The sequence below is a fragment of the Amphiura filiformis genome, unplaced genomic scaffold (assembly GCF_039555335.1).
Source record: "Amphiura filiformis unplaced genomic scaffold, Afil_fr2py scaffold_49, whole genome shotgun sequence".
NCBI lineage: Eukaryota > Metazoa > Echinodermata > Ophiuroidea > Amphilepidida > Amphiuridae > Amphiura > Amphiura filiformis.
The window spans coordinates 622439-650384 of NW_027305513.1; the positions used below are offsets into that span (position 1 = coordinate 622439).

The 27946-nt window shown below is 37.2% G+C and overlaps 1 protein-coding gene across 1 annotated transcript; it reads left to right on the forward strand.

Moving 5' to 3' along the window:
- Positions 1 to 3997: 3997 nt before the first annotated feature.
- Positions 3998 to 27732, forward strand: LOC140144311 (uncharacterized). The gene is made up of 7 exons (XM_072166137.1): positions 3998 to 4319; positions 20525 to 20615; positions 22994 to 23053; positions 23923 to 24087; positions 25641 to 25825; positions 26771 to 27093; positions 27490 to 27732. Exons 2-7 carry the CDS (start codon positions 20551 to 20553, stop codon positions 27730 to 27732), a joined length of 1041 nt encoding a protein of 346 aa, XP_072022238.1. The 5' UTR covers positions 3998 to 4319; positions 20525 to 20550.
- The last annotated feature ends 214 nt before the right edge of the window (positions 27733 to 27946 follow it).

The window sequence follows — 27946 nt, forward strand, 5'->3', positions numbered from 1 at the left end:
AATTATGCTAAATTGAATAAAAGTGACGAAAAGTTACGTTGTCCACGTGTAGTTCTATTTGAATCATGCGTTTCTATCACACCAAATAAAAACCCCTTTAAAAAGGAAAAGGACAGCCTATGCAACGTGGCATGTGACTGTTTGCGATATCAAAGGAGAGGTTTGAACTGTAGTCAATTGGTATTAAGTAGTAAAGATGGGTTGAGAGACTGGTATATCAATATGCTTGAGCGAACTGCAAACAACCACTACACTATTCAATACCCTTCTTGTGATGTGGTGGGACTTTTAAAAGCACAGGTACTGCCAGGCAAGAAACAATGGGAAGTGGCGACAAACTGCCTGGCAATGATGCCACAAGTCGGACTTATCCATATGACATTAACATTGTTAGTATTCGCTATCGTAGTGCGAGTTAGAAATCATTGGTTACTGGTTCAAGCCTGGGTTCAGATACCTGTTCCGAATTATGATATTTACCATAGGCTTTGTGTTTTGATCAGCGGTTCGTAATAAAGAAAGCGTGAGCCAGTTGACCTACGGTCATATTACAACGTGCACTACGCCAGCGGATTCCTATTTAAAGTGATTGTATTAAATAATTGAAGAGGGTAAAATAAGTGATATTTATCACACAGGAAAAGGTATAGAATGTCTATGTAAATGATTAAAAATTCAGAAGGAAAAAAAACATGTTAAAGGGGTTTTGTGATCAATTTGTCAGTCTAAACGCAGGACAACCGATCTTTTGTTCTGCTTAGTCGCGCTAAAAGTCGATCGATACATGTTAAAATCAACACAATTCCGAGATATACCTTTTTGCTATGAAATTTATTTTCTCGGTCAAATATAAAGCAAAATTTTTTTTTCTTCAGTAATGTCAAATAAAAACATAGTGCTTGGATGAACATTTTTTTAAAATCCTGGTGTTAAAATTAAGCATCAAATTGTGTCTTTTAGTGTGATATTTTTGATTTTTATAGGCCTTTAGTTCGCCCGTGAGCTTTTTACAGAATTCATTTTTAGCGTCTCAAACTAATATAGTTTGCTAAAGAAAGATATTTCCCACCTCTGTAAAGCACATCGTGTGGGTCTATATATTATAGTTTTGTCAGAATTTCCGTTTTATTTTACCCTTTTCCCTTTATGCTCCAAAAATGTCAAACTTAGTACTTTACCTCGAGAACAACCAGCAAAAATAATCGATATTTCAATTGTTGTCAACCCAGGTCCCTTTTCCATTGAAAACCAGGATTGCCTGACCAGCGATTTGGTAGCCCAAATCCCCAATTCTGGTAAATGAGGTGGATTTTGGAAATTTGCTCCCGTGATAGCCTGCAATTTCAATTTATAGGGGCTATGGATTCCATGATTATGAAAACCATTTTGTCTGTTTGTTTGTTTGTTTGTTTATTTATTTACCTAGGATGAGGTCCATGGGAAAATCCACTGTCCAAACCTAGAAAAATTCGCGTGTTATTAGAGGGGATTTTAATTTTCTGTCCCTCCTATCTCCAGGTGAATTTTGAATGACCCCCCCCCATCGCGGGTTGGCATTTTCATTACACCCTTCAGACTTGCGTTCGGGTTTGTGTAGGCCTATTTGTCATAATTTAGCGTTATAGGACCTACTTTCTAAATGTATAGCTATAGCCGTGCTATATAAATATTATAAGGTACCGGTATGTAATATTATGTAGGCCTATGGGGGTGGGGTGGGTACTCAACACATTTTAACCATGACTTACAATGCAAGGCTCATTGTTACCATAAATGATTTTTCCTTTAGGTCATTATAATAGGTTGTTATAAACTTCCGTGTTTAACCTTGTATTGTTTTGGCTGCTTCATTGTGACTTTCGGTGGGTTTAAGCAATTTCAAACAAACACAAACAAAAGGCACTATACCGAAACACTAGGTAATTTCTTTGCTATATTGAAGTTCTGGCAAAACTGTATCCAGGCCGGGCACCCAGAGATATCGATCCACAATGCTAGTATTTCACTTGTGGATTTGAAATTTTTTCAGCTGGTAGTCAAAAATTATGGAATCAAAACGGAAATTCTGACAAAACTATGATATATCGCTCACGGTGATGTGCGTTAGAAAGTTGGGAAAAATCCTTCTTTAGCGAACTATATTACTTTGAAAAGCTAAAAGGTTGATCCAAAAAAAGGCTCACGGGCAGAGTTGAAGCCTATCAAAATCGAAAATCTTACACTAAATGACTGAATTTCACGACTAAGTTTAACACTAAGATTTGAAAAAAAAATACAGTATCAAGCATTACAGTTTTTCCTGACATTTACTAAAAAATGAAAATTATTGCTTTTCATTTGGCCGAGAAAAAAATTTTACACTGAAAAGGTGTAACTCAAAATTTTGTTCATTTGAATACCAAATTCGATCGTTTGTATTGCCTTATTAAATGACTGAGTGAGCCTTGCAGAACAATAACAATCGGTTGTCCAGCGTCCTAACTGTTGTGTCGATATAATTGTATCTCATTTTGTTTGCCTTATATTCAGTGGCGTAGCCAGCTTTTTTGGTCGGGGGGGGGGGGGCAAAATAAAATTTGGGCGGCACAGACGGAAAAAAATACAGTTGCATCATACAATAAATAGAGAATGTATGTCTTCGTACTTCCAAAAAAGGCTTCATTGGTATTTTACACTATTTTCGCCCATTATCAGGATTGAAAGGGCTTTATCTTAACAATGTGCGCAAAAATTTTGTATTTTACACTATATTGGCCCATGAAATTTTGGTAGAAAAAGGGCTTCTTGCCCTTTTTCTTTTCCTGTGCCCTCCTGATTTTCTCTTTTATTTTTTGTCAGAGGGGCACTTTTTTCTTTCATTTTCTTGTCAGGGGGGCACTCTGCCCCATCTGCCCCCCCCCCAGCTGGCTACGCTACTGCTTATATTCGCAAACACTTTAGTCCAGACGCCAAATTGGGCTACCATATTGCGGGCTTGGCAACCCTGCCTTCTTGTTAGGTCAAAATTGACTTTTTACTGACCGATGAAATGGTATCATTAGTGTAACTTACTTCCTTACTCCCTTCCTTAGTCAGCAACCTTTTGGTCTTAAAAAGACATATCTGCAAATGCCAAAGGTAAGACCATAGTACTACCCAGGTGGTGTCAAATTAAAGAGAATAAAGTAAAGAATATAACAAGATATTTCACTACCCTGGGGTGACACTCATCACAAGACTTCGGTCAATATTCATATGGGTCCTTTTCATATCTCGAATTGCCAAGAAGGCATGACTCCCTAATTGAGTCAAATGAAAGAGAGAACTAAAGAATTTTCCCAACCTGGGGTGACACTCTTCACTACCGAAGCCCCATGGTTCAACTTCCCTAGTTTAAATACTATCATTATGAAAATCCCGGTTAACGAGTTACATTTCTCTAATTACAAAATCCAGAAGAAGCAGCAACAGTTCCCTATATGGATGGTAGTGGGTGTAGTATGTAGGGGGGGTATCATGGGGGTGGGGTGCGTGTATTTCATGATAAATAATGTAGTTATGTATAGTGCTGGCATAAGTACGGTTACAGGTTCTACAAGTCTGATGTTTATAGTTTAGGGTAGTCATTTGCATATTGTGATTATCGTATGAGGCTACATCCTGGACTGCACTATTCAAGAAAAAACAATTCCCAGTAGGCAGTTGCTATTGCGTCAATGGGAAAAATCCCGGACTAAGGCAATCACTCTGATACGGTATTGCCAGATAACAGGGCTAGCTAACTATATTATACCTGCTCTATAATGCTACGGCAAAATTATATACTTAATTATCACATTGGTTGGGCCAATCAGAAATGACGTATAGTTTTGCTTGTCGCCAGACGGTTTGTTTAGTGACGCACAAACCAGCTGGGACCGAAACTATACTTCATTGGGCGACATTATGTTACTCCAGCAATGATGGCATACGATATGAAATGTTAGCGACTGATAACAACTATATATAATGTGCTGCAGGGTCTAGGGGTGTGTACACAGATGACACAAAATGGGGACAAAAATGGACGTAGTGGACAAAAATGGTCGATTCGGTCGAGTTGATGTTAAGGACTAATTTGCGTTTGTTTACAGTATAATACAGGACACGTGTATAAAACGGTAGTAGTTTGGCAAAGAGTCCTATAATTACAACATAAAGAACGATGATGAAAAAAACATGGCGTATATTATGAACCCTGGACGTGGAAGCTAACTGGTGAGGTGATCCGGATATATCTAGGTCTTTGAATTAGGCAGTGTATATACATATACCACCGTATCAAAACGCTACAATCAAAGGTAAGCTCCCGGGATCAGTGGCGTAGCTATAGTTTGTTCAGCTCGTAACAGGCGGGAAATGTTAGGCTTTTACCGTACACCAAAAAGTAGACCCACGTTAAAGAGTGCTATAAGTTGACCTGTCTGGTCTAATATTTTGGTGAGTTGTCACAAGACAATAAATTATTATCAAAATAAAATATGTGGATATTAATGCGCGATGTTATAAGGCCCGTCGATTACGAGTTGATCAAAGTGTAGGGGTTATGGCTAGGGGGAAATGATACAGAATGGCGTTTCTCCAATTTCTGAAACAATTGCGCGTTGCCCGCAAAAATGTGCTCAAGTACGACTAATTATAATGAAGTTGAATTTCGATCTCATAACGGTTTTCAATTATGCTGAAATACAGCGAAGCGCGTGGATTTTTTTTAACTTTTACCACTTGGAGCGGGCACAGAATCGATATAGGCGGTGCTGAATTCGTCGATTCGGCGCCCGGTATATTGTCAACACGTCCTTAAAAATCATTTTCATATAACACCAGGAGAGAGCTGCAACCAAATGTGCAAAATATATGAAACTAATTTAAGCTGTTTTTTTTATTGCAAACACGTAATTTAATAGTAAACTTATAGTGAACATAGCTTGCTGCAAACATTCCGTGTGGGGGGGGTACTCACTCAAATAGGCGTCGGGGATATGCGGCCATATTGACCACTATTTTTTCGACTCTCTCCCACTCAATGACCCACTTTTTATTTTACTGAAATCCCTCTCACCCAATGACCCCCTTTTGTTTTCCTCTCACCAAAAGACCCCTTTGTTTCACATATGGAAAGGTTTAGACCAGATAGTGTCATAAACGTTCCAGATCAATAACTCCTATTGTTAGTGTATTGTAAATGTTATTGATTATTCCCTACACTGGGTGAGCATTGTTTCTCTTTCATAACGGCTACATACCAATCACACTATTTTTCAGAACCAAAACAGCTGATAATATAACACACAGAATACAATTTGAGCGAATTTTATAGCTTCTTTTGTTTGGAAGTTATAATCATTCCAAACTTCTATGGGCTTCCGTGACAGACATATTTGTGTGTAAAAATGCCAAATGGTGTTATATTAATGTACTTTCTACTCAGATCATGCATTGGTTTGTCTTTCATAACGACTAGATTTAGCATTGCATACTAATAAAGCTTACACATGATTAAGAGAACATAACAAGGAATGGAATAGAGAGTGAATGGAAGAAATAACGTCTTTCACGTTTATCATGACGATGTCATGAAGTCAAATTAGATCAGAAAACATCACATTTTACTGTGTAATGCGGGCATTCAATTAAACATGATAGCAAAAGAGACAACCTTTTCATATGCAAATTGTGGGAAAATTTCTGATAGTCTCTCACTGAATGACCATTTTTACATTATCTTTCTTCAAATTTTTCATAATTGTTCAAATTGTTCAATTTTGGTATCAACTTTCATATTTTGACCCAAAAATTTTCCCAGTCTCACTGAATGATCCCTTTTTTGGTAAGATTTTCCCCAGTCTCACTGAAAGACCCCCCTTTTTCGGTGTCTAGGCTCTCACCGAAAGACCCCTGGTGTCGAACTGCTGTCCGCACATCCCCGTCGCTTCCAAAGTAGAGTGCCCCCGGGCAAAATTATTTATACGATTTCACTGTTGGAGCATAAACCAACACTCAGTGATCCAGACAAGAGCCAGACCATAAAAATTACCAGAGGGGGTGGTATGCTCATAACAGACCCAAGTCAACTTGTTGCTAACTGGTCAATAATGACATATGGTATGAATTCGGGTATGAATACACCGATAAAAATTCTAGCTGTCAAAATCTGCCTTCAAAAGCTTTAAGTATGTGTACACGAAATGGGATTTATATATTAAAGTACCAACCCCAATCACTGACCTTCCTTTGAAAAGATAATCAACCACGCATACACGAAGGAAGAAAATGGACACCACCAAACGAAGTTTAGGGCCTTGTAAAATATGAATTCCGATCCCGGATTCCGATATATTATGTATATCTTTCATGTCTACGTGTGACTGTATGTCTGCGCACAAAATGTTTAAAAACATTGACCAAAAGTGTCAACCCTTGGTTTCTTTTGTTGACTTTTCCCATATGCTTTGATGGATTTTAATGGGACATTTACACAATGACCTATGGGTAACTTGAGGGCAAGTATAAACGAATAATTTCTTTTTCTATTTTTGTATCTTACGAACCACGAAAGCCTCTTAAATTGGTATAAACTTAGTTTTGTTTCCCCAACTTTGTTTTATTTTTACATATTGTTTGTCTTACAACTGCTACAGTTTGATAATCCCCATGGTCCGCCATTTTGGTTTCAGAACCGCCCTTCTCGCGGGACACATTTTACGCACTGCATATTTTTTGTTCATAATATCTAATTTTGTGTAAAGGAACAAGGTACAAATAGCATTTGATAATCAAGAATTGTATGTACATGGACTGATATCCTTTGAAAGGGATATAGTGAATAGTCGTAAAAATTGCGCCCTCGATTTTGGTCAAAGTCCAATTGTTTAAAAACATGCATGTAATCTGTGTTCAAAATGCAAATCGATCTTTATATGTTTCTCATTCGATTTATTCCTGAAAAGTCTCTCAAAACCCTTTAAAGTTAAATAAATACAAATAATTACATGAACTTTACCCTTACGATATAAATGATTGTATTGTTTTGATAACAAACACAGACCTACATGACAATGGGTCACCCTCCTATATGGCAGTGAACTCAATGCCAGACTTTTGTTATTTATTTGTAGAAGATATATTCATATATTGGTAATATAATTGTTTAAGTGAGAAAGGCGTGAACTTCAAACTTCAATGTGTTTCGAAAATGCAGAATATTTTTGTTAATGTGTACTGTCCCATTGGTCCATTGGCCAATTTAAGACTTTCCAAAACATCAGGAAACAAAAGGAAGTATTTCCTTTGTTTGGCTATATCTTAAAATCAATATTTCCGAGTTCCGACTGAGTTTGCTTGATCGCATCACTTTATATGCTACTGTCTGTTCAATTAGCTTAGATTCTTGTATTTTTAAGATATTTGAAAAAATAAAAAAATTGGGTCATCAAAGAAAAGTGTTAGCACAGCCTTAGACCCAATGTGATTTTAACTTTTCAAATTCCAAAGTTCAATTTAAAACCCCATTTCTTTTCAATTTTGCCTCATTTTAGGCAGTTACTTGGGTCCACCAAAAGGGTTCGCGAACTTTTCACAAATCGAGTGGGACGGTCCATTCTCAACTTAGGGCATAGACCTTATCTAAACTCCTCAACGAAAGTTTGGAAAGTTTTTTCAAGCATCTATATCTCAGATTATTTGTGACCTGTTCATATCATGTTGCATATCAATGGATACCTACAATAAGGGCGCCGCCAGCGGTTTGCGATGTAATCGTGATGTATCATGGGAAAAGGTCGACATCCAAGTCCGCGCAATACGAATATTACCATGCTATTACATAGGAACACGTGACAATATTTTTTAGTTTGTCAAAATAAAGGTGTTACACGCGAATCGATACTCAATAATACTTAATAATGTGATTTGAAATGTGCACAATTAATTTGTTCTCTATCGATTTGCGTGTAATTTATGTAATTTATGTCTATGACCAGTTCAAGGCGAATTGACTGAGTAATGTGTATTAATTATTTAATTACTCATGAAATTTCTCCTGTGGCAGTTAAGTATAGAATTTTCTATTTTTGAAAAGGAAATAAAGAAACCATGCTGGAATTAATGAATACATAAATGTATCAAACATGTCAAAGGACTGACTATTCAGTACAAATATTCATTAGGAAACGGATTTGGAGAAAACCTTCTGTTAATAAAATACTATGCTTATCCACCAGCCTGGGTGGCTCCAGTAATTTCAGATGATTGAGCTCAGTAATACATCAAATAATGTCTTCCAATTCATGAAAGCAAATATATAATCAGCTTATTGGATTAAAAGCTTAGAGGGAAGGTCTTGCTGCTCAGCGCGCGAGTGTTTGTAATTATCAGGTTTTCTCCAAATTCATTCTCTAATGTTAAAGGAGTATTTCGTGATCCTAGCATCCTCTTTTTATGGCATTTTTTAGTACATATCCACGAAAAAGCCTATTCCCAAAATTTCAGTTGATTCCGATTTTGCGTTTGCGAGTTATGCATGATTATGTGTATTACACTGCTCCATAGACAATGCGTTGTAATTTCGTTCTGGTGCACCAGAACGAAATTCAAATTTCACGATATCTTTGCAAAACGAATTAATCTGCAAGAAATATTTTGTACATGAACATTATGTAGCCAGAGGTTTCCAGTGATATAAAAATCTCAACTTTTTTTGAGAAAAGTGGGGGGATGAGGCTGTGGATCACGAAATGCCCCTTTAAAGCACATTGAACTATTATTTTAATATTTGGATATTTGGAACATACTGCAGTTACTGTCCATTTTCCTATACATAATACACCGTACTCTCACCATTGACGCGTGACCTCTACAAACTGTGTATATTATGGGTATCGGGCATTGCCTAGTTAACGTCACTGTGTGAAAAATAACCGGCCAATATTTAAAGTACTCTCTGAAATTCTAGAAAATATAGTTTTGTAACATGTCCTCAATTTTTAGCTAATTTAGATGTTTGGAAATATTCGCACTTTGGTGCTTTAGTGTATGTTATAGGTAATGGGCATTGCCTAGTTAACGTCGCTGTGTGAAAAATAACAGGCCAATATTTAAAGTTCACTCTGAAATTCTAGAAAATATAGTTTTGTAACATGTCCTAAATTTTTAGCTAATTTAGTTGTTTGGAAATATTCGCACTTTGGTGTTTTAGGAAGGATATGTAAACGACAGATAACACCAAAAAATATGAAGAAATTATTTCCAAACCGTGTTCAGTCTACAACCATTATGTTTCTCATTTTCAAGAATGCTAGTTAACAATATGCAGACCATTGTCTCATTTCGTAAACAAAGGCACACACAGTATTGTTACCTTGCGTTTGCTTTATAATCGTTCACTTAACTGAAACTATATACTACCAGCTCATTGCTCATTGCACAGGTAAAACAGAAACATGTGTAGTGTGGATTTAACCAGAGAAGATCTGATTTAACATAGCTGAGTTGTTTTCAATGAGTGTTATCTTGGTTTAATAGCTTTTAATGGGGTTTAAGTCCTGCAAAGGTCGTGGTGAATTCGGGGTGCACCGCTCAGTCCGACACGCTGCTAGTCCGACACGCCGCTAGTCCGACACGCCGCTAGTCCGAATCTGAAAAACACTTTTTTAGTCCGACACTCCGCTAGTCCGAATTTAAAATACACTCTGCCAGTCCGACACGCCGCTAGTCCGAATGTGAAATGCAATGCGCTAGTCCGACACACCGCTAGTCCGAATCTGAAAACACTTTTCAGTCCGACACTCCGCTAGTCCGAATATGAAAAGCACTGGGCTAGTCCGAAACTGAAAAACACGGCGCTAGTCCGACACTGCGCTAGTCCGAATTTAAAAGCATACCGCTAGTCCGAAACTGAAAACCATTGCGCTAGTCCGAATCTGAAAAGCACTGCGCTGGTCCGAATCTGAAAAGCACTGCGCTAGTCAGAATATGAAAAACACTGCGCTAGTCCGCAATTCGGCCTAGCGCAGTGTTTATCAGATTCGGGCTAGCGCAGGGTTTCTTCAATTCGGACTAGCGAAGTGCTTTCAGATTCGACTAACGAAGTGCTTTTTCAAATTCGGACTAAGATTTTTTTACTAGTCTCAAAACATATACAAATCACTGGCTTACAGTACATTTTACTTGGAGAAAATCAACAAACACATGGTATTCGTTTCAAACCAGATTTAAAGCAATAATAAGCATAAAGAATAGATTCCTATTTAAATTTTTGTTTTCACTGATCACATTATCCCTTTTAATTTCAAGCCAAACAAATGAGGTATACGAAGAAAATTGAGATTTCATTCCAGCGCCTACATAATTTGCGTGTACTACATGTAATACTGCACGGAGCATCGCGCTTGACGTGTGTACATATAAGCTGACGTGACACCCACGGGACATGTTAGCAAGCACTCGATCGGTGAACTCTGAATAAAACCGGGTCTCCCCGGTTTTAATCTAAAAAGTTAAATTTTATTGTTATTAAAGCACTTCAGGCTATAGTCTTTTACGTGGTATTTTAGTACACAACTGGGCATTATAACTATGCAAAGAGTGGAAATCCGAGTAAAATTGAGGGCGTCGCTGTGAAGCAAATCATACTGACATTATGGCTTTAACAACAGACAAGATATATGAAACCAGGCCAGTACGCATGATTTTTTTTTTTTGGGGGGGGGGCACACAGCATCATCATGAGGTCAATAATTACATTTGTACAAACGAAATCACATGGAAATGTAAACGCACCATCAGCATGATCAGGCGCTGGATCAAAAAATAAACTGAATTAATAAAATTCACCTCTAGAGATTCCATTTAATCCAGGATAATTGAAGATTGCACTCTCTCGTTGTATCTATAGAATTGATTGACACACACCACACAGAGTTAAATTCATACAATACATACAAGAGCAGATTTCTGATTTTTTGAGCTAATACATGTAAAAGTTCCTATTTTGATACAAGTTTGAAACCTTTTGATATGAATAAAGAAGAGTTTCAAAATATTGAAAACATTGTTTATCGGTGTTTAAATTACAAAGGGGTTTTTCAATTTCATTGTTCTTTTTTAACTAATTTTTTTGTCATTTAAACTCAAGTTTGGACCTTCAATTTTCTATTTTGCTTTATTTATTTATACCACTGTTCAGTATTGTAAATTGTTATAACATTCAAAGTTTAATTTATATTAATATTTAATTGCAAATAACCATTCGTTACATTTGCTTTTTGGACAAAACGGCATTGAACATAACTGAACGGTAATTGACATTTCTCGTATTTTTTAAAATTTTCTGCACGTACTGAGAATGTTTGAATTTTGAAGTTATGCACTTGTAAAAGATGTTCAAAAAACGTTTACTCTTAACATCAATTTATATCTACATGAAAATGGCAAATCGGCAACCATTATGCGTTCATGTGCATCAAAATGACGAATGACAATTGTCGGCTATCATCATGTTTGTGTTTGAAATCGACATCCTGTCTAAAGTATCATTATTCATAATTCAGGGACATCCACTAGTCTCAACACCCAGTCGCAAACGATGTTAGTAATGTTGGTGACGTGACCGGCGCAGCGGACATAATTTTGCGAGAAGGCTTAAAATTGTTATGTCTCAAAGCCGCCGCTCGCGTTCGTTTTTCTTAGCGCGTCCATGTCAGCTGAAACGGCAAAATATGTTTTTATTTCCTTTTTTTATATAGTTTTTTGACGTAAAATCATTAAATTCTGAGACAAATTTGGAAAAAAATTGCTTGGCTCGATACTCGCACGGTTAAAGGCCCATTCAGTGATTTGCTCATCATTAAAATTCAGATTTTGGTATCTTTGTCATTGTCATAGATGTGCTAACATAGCTGGCGAGTGATTCAGCCGAAAGCTGTGTATTTAACGAATCTGTAATTTAGATACTGACGGTATCTAAATTAGCTACATGTATTTGAATGGGGCTTCAACTTCGTCAGTACTGCTGTTTTCTTCGTTTTTTGCCAAATTTGTCATTTCAAAAATACCAAATGACAATTTGAATGACTTATCCTTCACTTTTAAGCAATTTATAAACAATTTTATTTTTTACACATGCGCTGGGATCACTGAATTGGTCTACAGGTTTAACACAATTGATATTTGTATTGTGTAAATCAACCGCAATTTTATGCTGTGTACTTTTGAACACTCGAAAATGATATCTGAATTGAAAATTTAGTTTATATAAAAGTTCTTAGAAAATAAAAATCTGAAAAAAAACACCTCATTTCGCATTCGTTTTTGAAACTGCCATGGACTTTTAGACATAACATCTGAATATGTTTTTTCCTAATCAGGGTTGTTGCTAGCCCAAGTCGTCAAAGAGAGAGAGAGAGAGAGAGAGAGAGAGAGAGAGAGAGAGAGAGAGAGAGAGAGAGAGAGAGAAAGGGGGGTGTATAGGGTATGGAGTTGAGAGGGAGTTTTAAAAAGTGGGGACCCCCAAAAATGACCCCATTGTGTGGGTCAAAAGCACTAGTCCCCAGTTTGAGCATTTTGATCTCTCAATTTTTAAGGAAGCATTATCATTATATCGGGGGTAAGAGTGGCGTATGTCAAATAGAAATAGGGGGCGCTCTATCGACTAGTGGCATGAAAATAATGCTAGGACGTATGGTTAGCGCGTTCTGGGGACCCGAATTTTGGCCATGTCCCCACTTCTGCGGTTTGGCAAGGGAGAGAGAGAGAGAAAAAGACCTTTTAAAAGTGGGGACCTCAAAAATAACGTTATGAAGTAGTTCACATGTACTATACCAGTCCCCAGTTTGTTTGAGAGTATTTTGGTTTCTCGACTTCTTAAGGACCAGGGGGAACTCCGAATTTGGAGGTGACGCGTATGTAGGGCTGTAACCCAAGGACCCCATATTTTTATGAGCACATGCTCTGTCACTCAAAGACCCCATATTTTTCCTTTCGATCTGTCACCCAAAGATTTCCATTTGAACATTAACATATGTCATCTATCACTGATTTTGTTACTTCTTTGGATAAAAGCCATTTAGAACTAGAAATTCAATTTTCGAGGCTTCATTTGGCTCTCACCCAAAGACCCCATTTTAAAAGAGGTCATAATTTATTCTCACCCAATGCCCCCCGAATTTAGATCCAAACGGTCCGTCTCTCACCTAATGACCCCATATGGTGTACATTTTGCGCTCACCGAATGACCCCAAGCGCGATGCACAGTATATTATTTGCCGGGATTATTTGCTTCAAATATTTGGGCAAAACGTGATATTTTCTCTTTAAATCGCACGATCATAGAAAGTGGTGCTAGCTCCCCGAGTATACTAGAATAGAAATAAATGGTGCAGTATTATCCTTTACACGCAAATATTGTATCCTCGGCAGTAAAAACGTTTAAATAATGGGTTCGGCCGGCTGCGCCTCATCCATCAGGCGACGAAAACTGCGGGAGCACGGACCTTTCAAGTTGGGTCGGTCGGGCTTTTTGTTTTTATTTTTTTATATTTTTAGAAATGACCCAAAAAATCACCATCATCTGTAAATAATTTGCAATTTGCAGGACCATAAGTGTGTGCGTTCGGGTTGGGGTAGGGGGGGTAGGGGTAGCAGTGGTGTAAATTTCTTTTGTGACATGGGGAGGGAGGTTGGTGTAAAATCATTGAACATATGTTGAAGCGGAGTGAAAGTAGCATGTTTAGCTGCCAATAATCAAATATGAACATTGAAGGAGACAAATGCGCGTTAAGCGCGCACACATTACAATTTGAAAGTGGCATTTTGCTCCCTTAATAACTTCCACGCAAAGTGCAAAAATTTGCCAATTTTAAGCCAATTTTAAGCTAAAATGATCCAAGTATGAACCGTTGACCTGGTCAAATACGCGCGAAAATTTGCAATTCGAATTAGCGACTTTTGCTCCCATATTGAACTTATTGAAACAAACTCCGTGCGGAGCGCGGGAAAATTGCCAATTTTAAGGTAAATGATCAATAATAGGGCATAATGCACGCGAATCTCGCGAAAAGTTGTATTTTGTGTTCCCACGATTAAGCTGCACTCCCCCGATTTCTCGAAGATTTCATTACTAGTACAGGGTGTCCCAGAAAAAATTACCGAGCAAATGAATTTGGACGTAAGTCGAGAAATAGACATCAGAATCCATAAATCTAAACATCAGCGTATAGCCCATCTTATTCTCCATCATATATGTCAATTTTACTGGAATCGGTTGACTGATTGCGATGAAATTGGCAATTACATAACGCATGCGTCAATTCACTTCATTCCAAGTTTAAAAGTTTAAGAAAGATCATTCAACACAATGCGCACTAAAATGTCAATGGGCTTCATGTTTTGTTCTGTGAAATCCTTTTCGTTCTTTTTAAATAATCTGTTTCTTTCAAAACATTCAATTAGGTTTTGTTCAAATTTGAAAACAATAAATGAAAGCTTGCATAAGATGATGCTCGGTATTTGTAAATATATGTTTCGTTAATGTTGATATAAATGTTGCATTAAGAATTATTGCATAAAAGAATCCCAGCTGGCTTTAAAAAATTCTCACAGACATTTAAGTTTTTGGAATCTTTCGTAGAAATTGTAATGCAAAGTTTAAATCTTGTAAAACTTCAAATTTAATGTTGCATGGTATCAAAATCACACGTAAACTGTAAGCACTAGATCATTGTCATTCTTGGCCCAAATGTTCTTTGGAAATGTAAAATATAACATATTTGCACAACCTAAAGAATTAAAGTTGGAAAGCTTCCAATTGCAGAAATCAAAGTTTTTTTCGGACAAAATGTAATTCATCTTCAGTGAAAGCATGAATAACATAACACCTTCGGATTATAAAATAGATAATGTGGAATAAATTTAATGAGATACACAAACTTTAGGAAACGGTGAGCGAGTATGAAAAAAGCGTCTGTGATCAAACTTGGAATGAAGTGCACTGATGCGGGCATCATGTAATCGTTAATTTCTTCGCAACCAGTCAACCGAATCAACTAAAATTGAAAAAAGTGATGCACAATAAAAAAAAAGGCTATGCGCTACATTTTTAATTTTTTGATTCTGATGTCTACTTCTCGACTTACGTTCAAGTTTATTCACTCGGTAATTTTTTCTGGGACACCCTGTATATCGAGGATGATCATTTTGGCAAAAGCAAACAGTAAATTCAAGTGAAACTTACTTATTAGAGTGCGTACTTCAAAGGCTATCTTGGTTTTTTTAAATGCACGTCTCCTTTCTTTGTTTTTTACGGGCCCGCTACTTTTGTTTGCTTTTTATGGGCCGTAAAAGAGCAAAAAAACAGACCTTATAATAGACCCGTAAAGGCAAAGAAAAGAGACAGTATGGAAGTGGGCCTGTAAAGAGCAAAGAAAAGATACCATAGGCCCGTAAAGGAAAGGAAAGAGACCTTAGTGAGTATGTAAAAAAGCTTAATAAGCAAAGAAAAGATACCTTAAGGGAGCTAAAATGAGCGTTTATTGCGTTTCGACAGTATTTTTGTGGGACATGAGAGCACCTCAGACCTATCAATTGCATTCTGAATACGAAGCATGTCTTTCTGATATCAAATAATTTTCATTTTTGATAATTACAATATAATACAAATTTTATGACAAATTATAAAAATTTGATATTTTTCTAATTTTGATATATAACAGTCCTCGAAGTAAATTATATAAATCTAATGATATATTCTTAAAGTGTATGTAGCAGGAAGGAAAAGCCGACGGTCAATTGAAAATTTTGACCTTTCATATTGAAGATATGGATTTTTTCCCAAAAAGACCTAATTTTTTTTTTTGTGTTTTGGGAAAAAAATCCATATCTTCAATACGAAAGGTCAAAATTTTCAATTGATCGTCGGCTTTTCATCCCATCTACATACACTTTAAGTATAAATCATCAGATTTATAAAGTTTACTTCAAGTACTGTTAAATATCAAAAATATCAATTTTAATGATTTGCCATAAAATGTGTATTAAATTGCGAATTTCAAAAATCAAAATTATTTGATATCAGAATGACATTCTTCGTATTCAGAATGCAATTCGATATGTCTGATGTGCTCTAATGTCCCAAAATAAATACTGTCCAAACGTTCATACCCCAGCCCTTAATGGACCCATAAAAAGGAAAAAAAAGAGACCTCGGAGGGCCCGTAAAAAGCAAAGAAGAGATACCTTAGGCCTAATGAACAAGAAAAGAGACCTTTATTGTGATCATTGTTGGTGAGCCTTCACAGTGCAGATTTACTGGCAGAAAGTTCTCAAGTTCTCAAGGGTAGTAGGGACAGGTTCATTAAGTTATGCAATGATCATGCTAAAAAGTAAAGTGAGATGCAAAGAATTTAGCGGGTGTTAATTTAAGTAATTTGTACTTTGTACAACAAACTTATTGACCGCCCCTCGATCATGCACTTCAAAGCCCACTCGCAGCTCACAAACACAAGATAGATTTTCAAGAAGACGATTGTTAGGGACGTGATTAGATTTTCACTTCTGTAGTTCACCTCTGGGCAGATCCCCAAAGTGTGAAGATAGCAAAAATATATTCACCTTATCTCAAATGTGCTATTTGCAAATTTGAGTATTGTTGGTTTCAAAACTGATTTTAATATATATGGTACAACCCTGTGTTACAAGAGCGTTTACCAAGGTGGTTGAAAATTATTTAGTTTTCTGGGTTGTTAGGATGAACAAATTTTATTCTTTAATCGGAGCAGCCAGCATATAGAAAGATTTTCGATTAATCTTGCTATCTCTTATTATGTAAAGAACAACAGGTGAAAAAACCCTGCTAAAAATCGAAGATATTCAACATGATTCCTTTATTTTTAATACAAATGGTATATCTATACTAATAAAATAATGAGCGGTCTCTATCTGTCTGTGTGTCCGGCTATGCGTTCCGCCGCGCTTCGACGCATCGAGCCGAAATTTGGGCCACGGGTAGATGCCGGGAAAAGCATGTTGACCGCGTGGTTTTGAAGGTCATTGGAGGTCAAGGTCAAAGGTCAAAATTTCAAACTTTGTCCGATCGGGCCCAAACTTGGTGGGTAGAATCCTTGATAGGAGGGGAATATAATGCGCGAAATAAAATCGAGGTCAACCGAGGTCAAAGGTCATTACGGTGGGGGTCAAATTTCAAACTTTGTCCGATCGGGCTCAAACTTGGTGGGTCGAAACCTTCGTATGAGGGGAGCATGAAAAACATTATATGGAGGTCATCCGAGGTCAAAGGTCAAAGGTCATGGATTTCAAACTTTGTCCTATCGGGCTCAAACTTGGTGGGTGGAATCCTTGATGTGAGCGGAATATATACGCACAACAAAATTGAGGTCAACCAAGGTCAAAGGTCATGTAGGGGCCAAATTTAAACTTTGCCCTAGTGGGCTTAAACTTGATAGGTGGAATCCTTTGTATGAGGAAAAAAAAAAAAAATTACAGAGGTCATCCGAGGTCAAAGGTCATCTGGGGTCAAACAGTATCGCTATCATGCCAGTGCTCTCACAGCATCAGGGCTCTCACAGCTGCAGGTGCACTAGTGTCTAAAAAGAGTATAGCCTCAACCCTATGTTATAGGTCTACAAAGTTGCAAAATCGCCCCAGATTCTATACTTTTATTCTCGAAATATTTTGAATTATGTAACAATACCTCAATTTTGGCGTGAGATTTTCTTGACTACTTTTAACCATAAATCAGTCCATACGCCATTGTGTTTATGCTAATGTCATTACATAATCAAGTATTCAAAATCGCTAATGCATATTTGTTTTGAAAGACAAAAGTAAAAACTTGTATTTATCGTAAGTAACAGTCATCAAAGTCATACATGAGCGATATACACCATAGTTTTGGGAACCTATATTTAATCCAAGTACAGAATTAAAGAAGTTCCAATTAACGAATTTATTCCACTTTTGTACCATACGTCACCAATTTAGTTTAGTTTGCGCGCATTTGTACCATAAATTGATTTTCTCATCATTAGGTGCTTCACTGTACTTTCCAACCCCAGTCCCCCAAAGTTAAAAAGAAATCTACGCCACTGACCATAGGGTAGGGTGGCAAGTCCCCTACCCTGCTCAATCGACAGAAATGTTGTGACAAAATTTACGATTTGCATCTTCCTTTTGGTCTATATTAGACCCAAAATGCAGCCAATTTTGGAACATTTAGTATTAAAGTGCCAAATTGCCACGCGCTTCGTGCACATTTATCTCGGCAAACCCATTCTGTGAGTATCTGCGAGACGCCCCGTTGAAAAAAGTCCTTCTTTTTTCCATCTCAAACTTGAACACGATCACGAATTTGAAAAATGAGAGTTATAATTCCATCCTTTCTATTATCTAAATCATAATATGATGCCTGGAATAAGTATAAAACTCGTGAGCTGGATAAAAATACCGGGACTAAATTAACCAAAGGTAGTTGTAAAAGGCCTATGCATTTTCATCTGGCACGATTTGATTTTAGGACACAATTGTCCTCAATTGTGTTCATTTAGGACAATTGTGATCATTTTAGCATCGAAATTGCACTTGCGCATTTGTCCCATTAATGTTCTTTTAGTAGCAGATGCGTGGGATGATTAGGGAACTTTGCCCACTGGCTCGGTGACTCCGGTACATCCCCCTTTAATTTTAGCACGGAAATAGCAAATTTTCGCACATTTGTATCAACATTCTGTGCGTTTTTCTAGTGAAGGAGTTCTGAGGACAGCTTTGATTACAGTGTGGGGGAGGGAAGTCTTCTATCCGAAGATGCATGCGCGTATTTTTTTTGGGGGGCTTTGGAAGAAGGAGCAGCGGAAGAAGAAGGGCGCCAAACGAAGGGGCGGTGGAAGAAGAAGGGCGGCAAAAAGAATTAGTAAAGAAAAAGGTCGGAAAAAATTTGAAAAGTATCAAATATTTTGAAAAAATGGTACTATACATCAAAATGTGTTGCTTTTAGGACGCCAGCGCTTATAATCCCTTTTTTTTTGCTCTTCACTTTTTCAAACCACCGAAAAAAAATTGGGTCAACCTTTTCGGGCTGTTGAGGAAGGGGCGGCAAAATTGAATTTCCTTCAGCCCCCCGGGGTAGGAGCGGCCACAGTACGCCACTGAAGATGGGTGGCAATCATGTTGCGCAGGGGCCAGCAAAGGGTAAATCCGGCCATGATATACCAGCAAAATTTATTTCTCGACAACCACCCAAGACCCCCACCCCACCTCCGAGAAAATCGTCTATAGCGACGGCCCTGATTGAGTGGCGTCTCCTCGGTCACACCCAGCACGGGTCATGTAGCGCTCGCTACAGACAAAACTTGAATAGTAGATACTCTTAAAATATTCAACTTTTACATACATTTTGGCAACATGTTCTCAACGGCACATAAACAAATTTTATTCTTGACCATGTTTACCCAGATCAACCAGCGGATAATAACTATTGCTACGAGCAGAGTACGAGCTAAAAGTCACCAATGGCGTCCTAAAACAACAGAGCCCAATTAGATAAAGCCTAAGATACTATCTTAAAGTATATATATTTTGATATACGTTAAAAAGATTTGCCCCTCATAGTTTTACATTTGCTTGCAAAAACATGGTAACTCCAATAAAAATAAAAACGAATTAAGTTATAAATTCATTAAAAAAACATGCAAATACCTACATTAAACTGAAGCTTAAAGACAGTTAATCATATATGCTTAAGTCTAAATAGCACGGCGCTAGTCCGAAATTGAAACCCACTGCGCTAGTCCGAATTTGTGAAACACTGCGCTAGTCCGAAATTGAAAACCACTGCGCTGGTCCGAATCTGTGAAACACTGCGCTGGTCCGAATATTCGGACTGGCGCAGTGTTTCTCTGATTCGGACTGGCGCAGTGGTTTACAGATTCGGACTAGTGCAGTGGTTTTCAATTTCGGACTAGCGCATTGCTTTTCAGTTTCGGACTAGCGCTATGGTTTCCAGTTTCGGACTAGAGCCGTGTTTTTCAGATTCGGACTAGCGCAGTGTCGGACTGAAGGAGTATTTTCCAGATTCGGACTAGCGCAGTGTATTTCAGATTCGGACTAGCGGCGTGTCGGACTGAAAAAGTGCATTTCAGATTCGGACTAGCGGCGTGTTTTTAAAAAATTATGTAAACCACGCCGCTAGTCCGAATTTTTGTCGGACTAGCGGCGTGGTTTTCATAATTAAATTTCGGACTAGCGGCGTGTCGGACTGTTGCAGTGGTTTTCATTTTCGGACTAGCGCATGCTTTTTTCGGACTAGCGCCGTGCTTTTCATTTTCGGACTGACGCACCTCTAAGTATAGGGAATTTGTGTTGTCGGACTAGCGGCGTGTCGGACTAGCGGCGTGTCGGACTAACGCCCTGTACCCAAGACATGACTGCATCATGATACAAATACTTTTGGTGTATTTTTGAAATATAAAAAAACCAGGTGATACTGTTCTTTTTACAGACGTGACGCCGAAAGGGACAACAACAATGACCATGTTCACAGGAGGCCTCCCCGGCGTCTTTATTCAGGAAATAATGACACCTCAGCAGGGGTAAATATGATTTTTGTTTCCAAATGCTTAGGCTAAAAATGTTTGTTTCCTGTAGGCCGCGCGAATTTCTTTGGAGCAGTTTTATACCACATCACTCTTTTATTGAAAAAATTCACACAAAAACCAATATATTTCATTTGCCAGTTTCTTAGTCCAGCGGAGCGACGACTGGACTTTTGTTTTTTGGTCAGTTTCTTCTTCTTTCTTTCTTCTGTCAACCTTCATATAATTGGCTCTAGCTCCTTCATTATTTGACCGATTATAACCATTATTATGTTTTGATTAACCCAAGTGTGTGAAAATATTGGATCCAACACATAATAATGAAGTTTGTAGCCGTGATGACTCCTTGAATAAAAAAGATGCATTTTCAAAAATTACACTAAGGGCGAATTTCTCGACGGGTGGCTTAGCAGTTGGCTTGTCTAGTCTCAAGGCTTAAGAGGTCGTAAGACCAGGCTTAACTGAAAACGCGTTTCCCGAAGCACGGCTACCATAGCCTCGAGGCTTCGTTAGCCCGTGGGCCAGGCTTGTAGGATTAGCCGCAGGCTTCAGTAAAATTTGCATTTCTCGAAATCAGTCTTCTGTAGCCGTAGTCTACGCAAGCCTGTTAGACCTGGCTTACATGGGCTTTTCTTGGCCCTGCCTCAGAGCAGGTCTTAGGTCGTAAGCCTTGGTCTATTTCAATTTACAAATTGTTCAAATTGTAACGCATATTTTTTCTTTCATATTTTTGACGGTCTTTCAATTAACATGAGTAAGCAGTGGCGTAACTCCTCCTCATTCTCATCATCATCAAAATCATCATCATCATCATCATCATCATCATCATCATCTTCATCTTCATCATCATCATCATCATCATCATCATCATCATCATCTTCATCATCATCTTCATCTTCATCTTCATCATCATCATCATCAACATCATCATCATCATCATCATCACGAAGACCTATATGATTCCACCTGTCCCTATCCAAGCCTTTAGTTTGATACTCGTATCTGACCTTTTCATAAGTATTACAGTATTATTTTGGAGTGCCTATATTATACCAGGTTGGACATCAATTTAATACAATAGGACAAAATTGGTAAAGATATAGTAAATATTTGACACGAAACAATAATATATGCATGCAATATTATAACTGAATTTACGGATAAGATGCATACAATATTGCTAAATATTCTACTTAAATAATTATAAATAGTGTACCAACAGATAACTTCATGTGAGATCCGAGAAGACTACTCAAAATATCAGCAGTAGATAGCACGTTGGTTGTCAAATAATGCTTGGTTATGCTTTTGCACCACAAATATCCTTTTATAATGTTTTACTTTTGACAAACATTCGAATGATTTGTTTGAAGTGTGAAACAATTTTGCTTTACTTTTAGGGAATCACAGATTCCTTTTCATTAGGCTTACAGTTTTACCCTTTTTGGGATGCAAAGAAAAATCACGAGTAAAAAGCATCATTCATACAAGTTGGACTCATAAAAAGTCAAGTGGAAATAAAATAATACATAAAAGACACAAAAACATACACAATATTCTTGCATCAAGTTGTGTACGGTATAAGCCCAAGCATAAGACCGCGTGTCTAGGCTAGTCTTTGCGCCGGGAACATTGCGATAATGAGACGGCAACCTTGTTAGTACGGTAAAATGTGAGGACCACCGCTTATGCACATCTCCCTCCAACAGCCTATACAATTAAGTCGCTGGTAGAAAGGGACGAGGTTGTCAAGCGTTAAGCCTACAAGGCCACTAAGACTAGGTTGAATTTGCGTTGAAGAAATCCGGCTAGAGTTAAGACTCGGGCTTCGAAAGCGGCCTAGGCTTAGTAGCCTCAAGGCCACCTTAAGACTAAGGCTTACTAAGACTCCTGTCGGGAAACTCGCCCTAAAAGTCTACTCAAGTCAGTGTACCGTTACGTTAGTACATGACTAGTGACCAGTGACTAACAGGCACTCTAGCAACAAAAGCAACATTTTCAATGGTTTAGGTGCAACTTTTGAATAGGGATATTTTTCATTCAAAAGGTCACCATGGCAACAAATTTTGGGCTATTAAGACAAATGAGGCATCACAATTTGCAAAACAATTTTCAGTTTTTAATTTTAATGCATAGATTTTGAGTTATTACCTCATAATAAAGGGGAGTAATTACTTTTTGACAAATGTTTATCAGAGTACGTTTAATTACGTAATCTCATTTGCATCAAGTCATTGCACTCAAAATGGTCAACATTGAAGCAAAAGTAAAGGCACGTGTAAAACAAATGAGCGGATACTTCTTGCATCCAAATATCTTTGGTGATTAGTGGATTTTTAATTAAAATTAACCAGGAGATACTGTACTTTTTACAGACGTGACGCCGAAAGGGACAACAACAGAGAACATGTTCCGTACAGGCCTACACAGCAGGGGTAAATATGACTTACGTTACCAAATGGTTTGGCTTAAAAAAGTTAGTTTCGCGTTTTTGGAGCAATTTTATCCCATTTCACTTCCAATGTTCATATATTGCATCTATTTGGAATACTATTTCTGAAATGGACTCTTTTTAAAATTGAAGACCCGAGCGCAAGAAGACTGTAAGTCAACTTTTGACGAAATTGAGTTACAGGTGGTTTTGAAGATATTGGATGAAGTCAAAATTTTTTGACAATTTTTTTTGACATTTAGCGCCTCCCCATATGGGTCACGTGAGGGGTCAAGAGGGGTCAAAAATTAAAAATTGTCCAATGTCGTAATTCATGTCAAATTACTTGTCTCATCACAACGATTACGAAAATATATAATTTATCATACATTTTGAGCTCGGTTAATGAGTTAGAGGGTTACTTCCGGTTAAAAGGTCAACTGAGGTCAAATTTTAAAACAACCTTCAAATTCAACAAACAAAGTGTCAAATTGCTCGTCTTTGCACATAGATTACCAATTTGGTTAAAAATTTCCAACATCTGCATCCAGTTTTGAGTTCTACGCTTTTGTTTCAATCCGAGCGCAAGAAGACCGCAAGTCCAAAAATGATAAATCGGTCAATATCGATCAATATTACAGATATTTACTTGGTTGATATAAAAAATGATTCTTCTTGCATATACCCATGTACCTGAGAAGTATCAATATTATTCACTTTTTTGGTTTCCAAAACTATCATATCTCAAAATGCCAAATATAGACTTACGGTCTTCTTGCGCTCAGGTCAATTGACTGTTCATAAATGGAAGAGTGTTCTAACTTTTCTGACTAGTTTGATTTAACAAAATATGCGCTTTACTTTATGTCACAGGGCTCAATCGCATCCCATATCGACTGTTACCATTGAGTTCAATGTCATTTTATCATCGAGGTATCTGGAGGCTGAGCCAGATTTGGTAAAGAGACGACCGTTACCGGTAATAGTTGTGCATCTAAAGCTGGATACAAAATGTAAAATACCTCTGACGAAGATCATGTAAGTCGGCACAAATCAACATCTGAATGTATGTAACGCCTTGTGTATTGATATTATACATTTATTTAATCATCTTTATTAACCAAAAGAAGAAGAATAACCCCAAGATCAACTGAGATCCATACCGATCTCAGGCAAGGGTAAACACAATTACAAACAGCAAAATACACATAAACCATGTAAGCAATGAGGAAATACATCATGGCGCGAGAAAACAGTTATATGACTTCTTGGACATTCCACTTTGGCTCATGTCTCGAGTTGAAGATGGAATAAGATGACATGAGAACAGACTTGGTAATTTGGTCTTTCAATACCTTGAATTTTTTTGGGGTGTTAAGGGATCTAGAATGAGCGTTTATGGCGTTTCGAGAGTATTTTTTGTGGGACATGAGAGCACCTCAGACGTATCGAATTGCATTCTGAATACGAAGCATGTCTTTCTGATATCAAATAATTTTCATTTTTGAAATTCACGATATAATACACATTTTATGACAAATTATTAAAATTTGATATTTTTCAAATTGTTGATATATAACAGTCCTCGAAATAAATCTAATGATATATTCTTAAAGTGTATGTAGCTGGGAGGAAAAGCCGACGATCAATTGAAAATTTTGACTTTTATATTGAAGATATGGATTTTTTCCCCAAAAGACCTATTTTTTTGGTGTTTTAGGAAAAAATCCATATCTTCAATACGAAAGGTCAAAAGTTTCAATTGATCGTCGGCTTTTCATCCCACCTACATACACCTTAAGTATAAATAATCACATTTATAAAGTTTACTTCAAGTACTGTTAAATATCAAAAATATCAATTTTAATGATTTGCCATAAAATGTGTATTATGCGAATTTCAAAAATCAAAATTATTTGATATCAGAAGGACATTCTTCGTATTCAGAATGCAATTCGATATGTCTGATGTGCTCTAATCTCCCACAATAAATACTGTCCAAACGTTCATACCCCTTCCCTTAAGTTGATTTGACAAACGAGTCGGCCTATTTTTGTTGTCGGTGACGATCAAGCCTCTATAGCCGACTTTGATGGCAATTAACGAGCAATCATACCCGGCGTTGGTAATGTCGGAAGGGAAGCGTCCCGATCATGTTTGATAGAGTTGGCTTTTATGTTCGGCTCAAATGGCACCGACAGTTCAAACAGAATGACTCGATTGTCTGTAGGCCAAAATAAAACAATGTCGGATTTTTGGGATGTGGCAATTATGTTGGGCGGTATTGTACCGCCACCGATGATATTATTTTCAATGTCGGCATAGACTTGTAGATTGCCACACTTAAACGATGTGGATGTGGATAGAAATATACGAATAACATTATTATGTCTCGATAAGTATCGATCTAGCATATTTGGGCAATTATTGAGTATGTGCAGTAAGGTACCTTACCCTTACAGAGAGGACAAGTGTCAAAAGGTCTTTTGCCCCAGCGTTTTAAATTTGTAAAGGATGATGTATAATGTGATCTAATAACAATTTACTGTATTTTTGGATTAACAATGTTTGTTTGGTTTTAAATCCTGTAGCCCTATCGAAAAGAAGTATGTGTTGCTTAAAGGACACGCATTTGTTCCAGAGTACGACCTAAACTCCAATGGATTCATTTCCTATTCATACCGAGTTGATGGTATTCGAGAGGCTATGCCAAATAGCACCAATGAGTATCGACAGTTAGATGTTCGGAAGTGGAAAAACAACATCGACGAGGACGGTACGTGACAAAATGGTATTACAAAATGAAAAAAAAAAATTCTTTGTCAGAAAGGTTAAAGCCACAATGTTTCGATCTTATAATATGAAATTGGTAAATTGTTTTCAAACCTAATTTGTTGGCACATTTGTAATTTTTTCACATACAACTTACATCTAAATCGAATCAACCAAATCCGGTGTGTTTGTCAGGTAAACAGTAATGTTCATAATGTTTAATTCAGACATAAGTCTCCCATAGAATTCCACATTAAACGGTCAATAAAGGCAATGGGACTTATATTAATTTACCTTGGTATTTTGGCTTTAAATGGACAGACATCTTTATTGATAGTTATTATCAATATTATTTCTGCATTTTGAGAAAAGAACAACCAAATTATATGATGTATGATTTTATAGAAATCGTACATTACAGCTTTAAAATGACAGAACTATACAATTAAGGCATGGGATATGGGTAAACTTAATGTACAGGTAACTTGAGAGGGGAAGCGACGAGGTACCCCAAATCACAGCGGCAGGTAGTGACTGGGCCGCCGAATGCGAATGTGTATTTATTTTGGAGGTTCATGTTTGTTTTAAAATTTTTGTCCAAAATTTGATCTTTTTGCTGATATTTCAAATAAGCGACATGACAAAGACAAATCTTTGGGAACATACTTTATTATTGTGTTTATATGTTTTTATAGATATTTAGTTTCCTAAAATTAGGAAGTGCTTGCAGGCATGTTTTGAGTAGAGTCTTCATTAGTATGAAGATTAACGGCCTTTTCTTGGGATCTTATTTCTCTACTGCAAAAACGCATTGGGAATGATATTATGGACTAACGAATCTACATTTCCAAAATGTTTCACAGCTGAAATTATTAGATGTTTGTCAGGAACTTGAATATTGAACAAAATAAGGAAAACATTATTACCATTTTTATCTGTGAAATTGCAGGAATTTTACGACAGTATGATTTTGTCATACACAAAGACAAGGAAGAGTACAGCGCCAATTTGAAGGTGAAGTCTCTAATAAGTAAGGAAAAGATCCCGAAGGTAGTTGTGGATGCCCAATTTGTAATGCTAACCTACTTGCCGCCATGGGAAGGTTTCTGCCCATCTGGAGAGAAAGATATGAGTTCCACAGAAGCCGTAAACAGAGTACGGCACATCTGGAGATGTTTGGATACACCAACGACATTTCACACAAACACGATAAACGTTTCCATATTGAACAGAACACTTGATTTGAAGCCTACTGGATTCAATTTGAACGAGGTTGGTAATATGGTTACAGCAATGTTGGGGTCGGTTTGATTAGCGTTCACTCCGACGTCTGATATACGAGTCGTATGAACAAAAACAAAACACCCTATATTTTGAAACTCTGATTACCACGGTAACTGAGCAAGGCCTTCGATGTGGGAGCTAAAACCTATTAACCTGATTGGCAGCGCCCCGGTTGTCATCTCAAAATCTCTAGTCATATTTGAGTCGTTTTTTTACATTTGTGATGTTACATGAAAACTACACTACACTACTTAATGTATCTATATGCTTTCACTTTCAGTTTATATACACCAATATTCACCAGTCCTTATCCTTGGCATATTATGTGAGCAATTTGTTTTTAATATTCCATATTTCTTATTTATTCATTTTGTAAATAAACAGGTACTAGTGTTCTTCCTTTCGGAGAAGATAAAATCATACAGAAATCCAGACGACATGGATTTTAAAGAAAGAGAAAAACAACTGGTATCAGCCGTAACCATCACACAACTTGTAATTAAGTATCGTTTGAGACTATCGACAAAGTTGCAACGAAAGCTATGCTTAGGATTGAAGTTTCCAGTGAATAGCCCGGCACAAAAAAGTCTTGGATTGCTGCAAAGGCTGCGAGATGACATCATGTAATCTTATTTAATTTGTCTATAACGTTAACGGGTTAGGCCATTTTAAATCGACTTTAAAAAAGTTTTTTGATACATTCATTGATTTCTCAAAAAGTAAAAATCGCAGTTTAACAAATAATGGTTCAAATGAAAGCCATTATTGGGGGTAATTATTGTATCACTATAAAAGGCTTGACACCAATATAAACACTTGTTTCGGTGACCCAAGTTCATGG